Here is a 2,017-nt window from a genome sequence, read left to right as displayed (position 1 = left end):
TATGTGTATATATATGTATGTATGTATGTATATGTAATATAAATATGTTTGTAATGTAGAGGATGCTGCTGAAGCTCGTAGACTCGTGAACAGACTGCAGTGATGATTATTTAGGACACCTTTGATTCTACGTGAAGAGAAAACATGAAATCTGAGCGATCTGATGTTCTGAGTCTCACTTCAGTTTAAACATGTTTAAGATGAAGAAGAAACCTTTTGACTAAACGTTAAAGCTTCTCATGTTTTATTCACGTTTTAAGTTGCTCATAGAAACACGATGTATTAATATTGTAAAAGTCTTGTTTTTAATAGAAAGGTTCTCTTTATGAATCAATAATCTGATATGAATGTTATAAAACGATGAAGACAGTCTGTCTGCCGACTCGCATCAGCAGATATTATATAATCTGTTGAGCTGTTGAAATACATGAATTCTGTGTATTTATATCTAATTGTGTATTAAATGTGAGATATTCTCTGAAAACAGTTTACGTTCTGTTTTCTATAAAAATACTTTTACACAGAATATATTAAGAGCAATAACAAACCAGCTGTTTCTTTAGAAGTAGCTTCAACGAGAAACTAACTCGTTCGTCTTATTGAGTTTGTTTTTTGTGGACGCTTGTTTTCTCCACCAGAACACCCGTGAGACGGCTCAGGCCATCAAAGGGATGCACATCCGTAAAGCCAACAAGTACCTGAGAGACGTCATCGTGAAGCACCAGTGCGTCCCGTTCCGTCGCTACAACGGCGGCGTCGGCAGGTGTGCTCAGGTAACGAGGCTCCGCCCACAAAACCACTGTTTAACCGCTAACGAGCTGCTGTGACGAGCTTCTTAGGACACCTTTGAATTAAAGATGAAACGACCGTTTACATCTGAGCGGCTGCAGAGGAGCTCGGTGTTCTGGTGGAGGAGAGGCGGAGTCTAACAGCTGTTGTTGTTTACAGGCCAAACAGTTCGGCTGGACTCAGGGACGTTGGCCCAAGAAGAGCGCCGAGTTTCTGCTCCACATGTTGAAGAACGCCGAGAGCAACGCTGAGCTCAAGGTACCTGAACGCCTCATCAGCACTGAGTTTAGACATGAGAGATTCTCACATTGTAACTGAGTATAACTATATATGTAATATAAATATGTTTGTAATGTAGAGGATGCTGCTGAAGCTCGTAGACTCGTGAACAGACTGCAGTGATGATTATTTAGGACACCTTTGATTCTACGTGAAGAGAAAACATGAAATCTGAGCGATCTGATGTTCTGAGTCTCACTTCAGTTTAAACATGTTTAAGATGAAGAAACGTTAATATTCATGCTTTCACTTCATCTGCTGAGAAACACTGAAGATGTTTTAATTTGCTCTTAAAAACACAAATGGGTGAAATATTGTAAAAGTCTTCTGAGTTAATGAGCCTGACAGTTCTTCTTCTGTGGTGCTTTAATGGCACCAACCAGCTGCTTATATTTATTATTGTATTTATAGATGAATATATTCTAATTTCGGTCGGCTTTTGTTTTAAATACCTTCTGAATATTCATTTAAAATTTGTGTTAAATTAGAGATAAAATATCTTTTAGCTCTTATATTAAATATTTAATAGTTATTAATATTATGACTTCAGACCCAAACAAATCAGAACTAACTCAATGTTTCTATAGTTACTGTGTGTAGTACTATAGACGGTACAAATACACACTCAGAGTATCTGTAAATGTGTTTTTAATCTGCTGTAAATCTAAAATATTAAAGTTCAGACGTCTGGTGTGGTCCTTGTCTCATGTGGTCTCTTGTGGTCTGGTTTCTTGTGGTCTCAGGGTCTGGACGTGGACTCCCTGGTCATCGAGCACATCCAGGTGAACAAGGCCCCGAAGATGAGGAGGCGCACGTATCGAGCTCACGGACGCATCAACCCGTACATGAGCTCACCGTGTCACATCGAGATGATCCTCACCGAGAAGGAGCAGATCGTGCCCAAACCAGAGGAGGAGGTGGCCCAGAAGAAGAAGGTAGGAGGAGGAGG

The 2,017-nt window shown here is 39.8% G+C and overlaps 1 protein-coding gene and 3 non-coding genes across 4 annotated transcripts in view; all 4 read left to right on the top strand.

The window, feature by feature from the left end:
- The first annotated feature begins 94 nt into the window (after nt 1-94).
- Nucleotides 95-160, top strand: LOC116376870 (small nucleolar RNA SNORD58). Its single transcript, XR_004212155.1, has one exon. It is a non-coding gene; the product is annotated as a small nucleolar RNA SNORD58 (small nucleolar RNA).
- A 168-nt stretch (nt 161-328) lies between these two features.
- The window catches only part of LOC116376865 (60S ribosomal protein L17), a 2,299-nt gene continuing 610 nt past the window's right edge, over nt 329-2,017 (top strand). The window contains exons 1-3 of the mRNA XM_031838362.1: nt 329-773; nt 949-1,047; nt 1,812-2,003. Of these exons, the coding sequence (XP_031694222.1) occupies nt 672-773; nt 949-1,047; nt 1,812-2,003 (393 nt within the window). The 5' untranslated portion in view covers nt 329-671. The remainder of the gene's footprint in view (nt 774-948; nt 1,048-1,811; nt 2,004-2,017) is intronic.
- Nucleotides 819-885, top strand: LOC116376867 (small nucleolar RNA SNORD58). Its single transcript, XR_004212152.1, has one exon. It is a non-coding gene; the product is annotated as a small nucleolar RNA SNORD58 (small nucleolar RNA).
- LOC116376869 (small nucleolar RNA SNORD58) lies at nt 1,183-1,248 on the top strand. The gene has a single exon (XR_004212154.1). It is a non-coding gene; the product is annotated as a small nucleolar RNA SNORD58 (small nucleolar RNA).

Source organism: Anarrhichthys ocellatus, unplaced genomic scaffold (genome assembly GCF_004355925.1).
Source record: "Anarrhichthys ocellatus isolate YVR2014 unplaced genomic scaffold, GSC_Weel_1.0 scaffold661, whole genome shotgun sequence".
In the NCBI taxonomy this organism is placed as follows: domain Eukaryota; kingdom Metazoa; phylum Chordata; class Actinopteri; order Perciformes; family Anarhichadidae; genus Anarrhichthys; species Anarrhichthys ocellatus.
The sequence above is the reverse complement of the archived record's forward strand: the minus strand, read 5'-3'. Positions and strand labels throughout refer to the sequence as shown.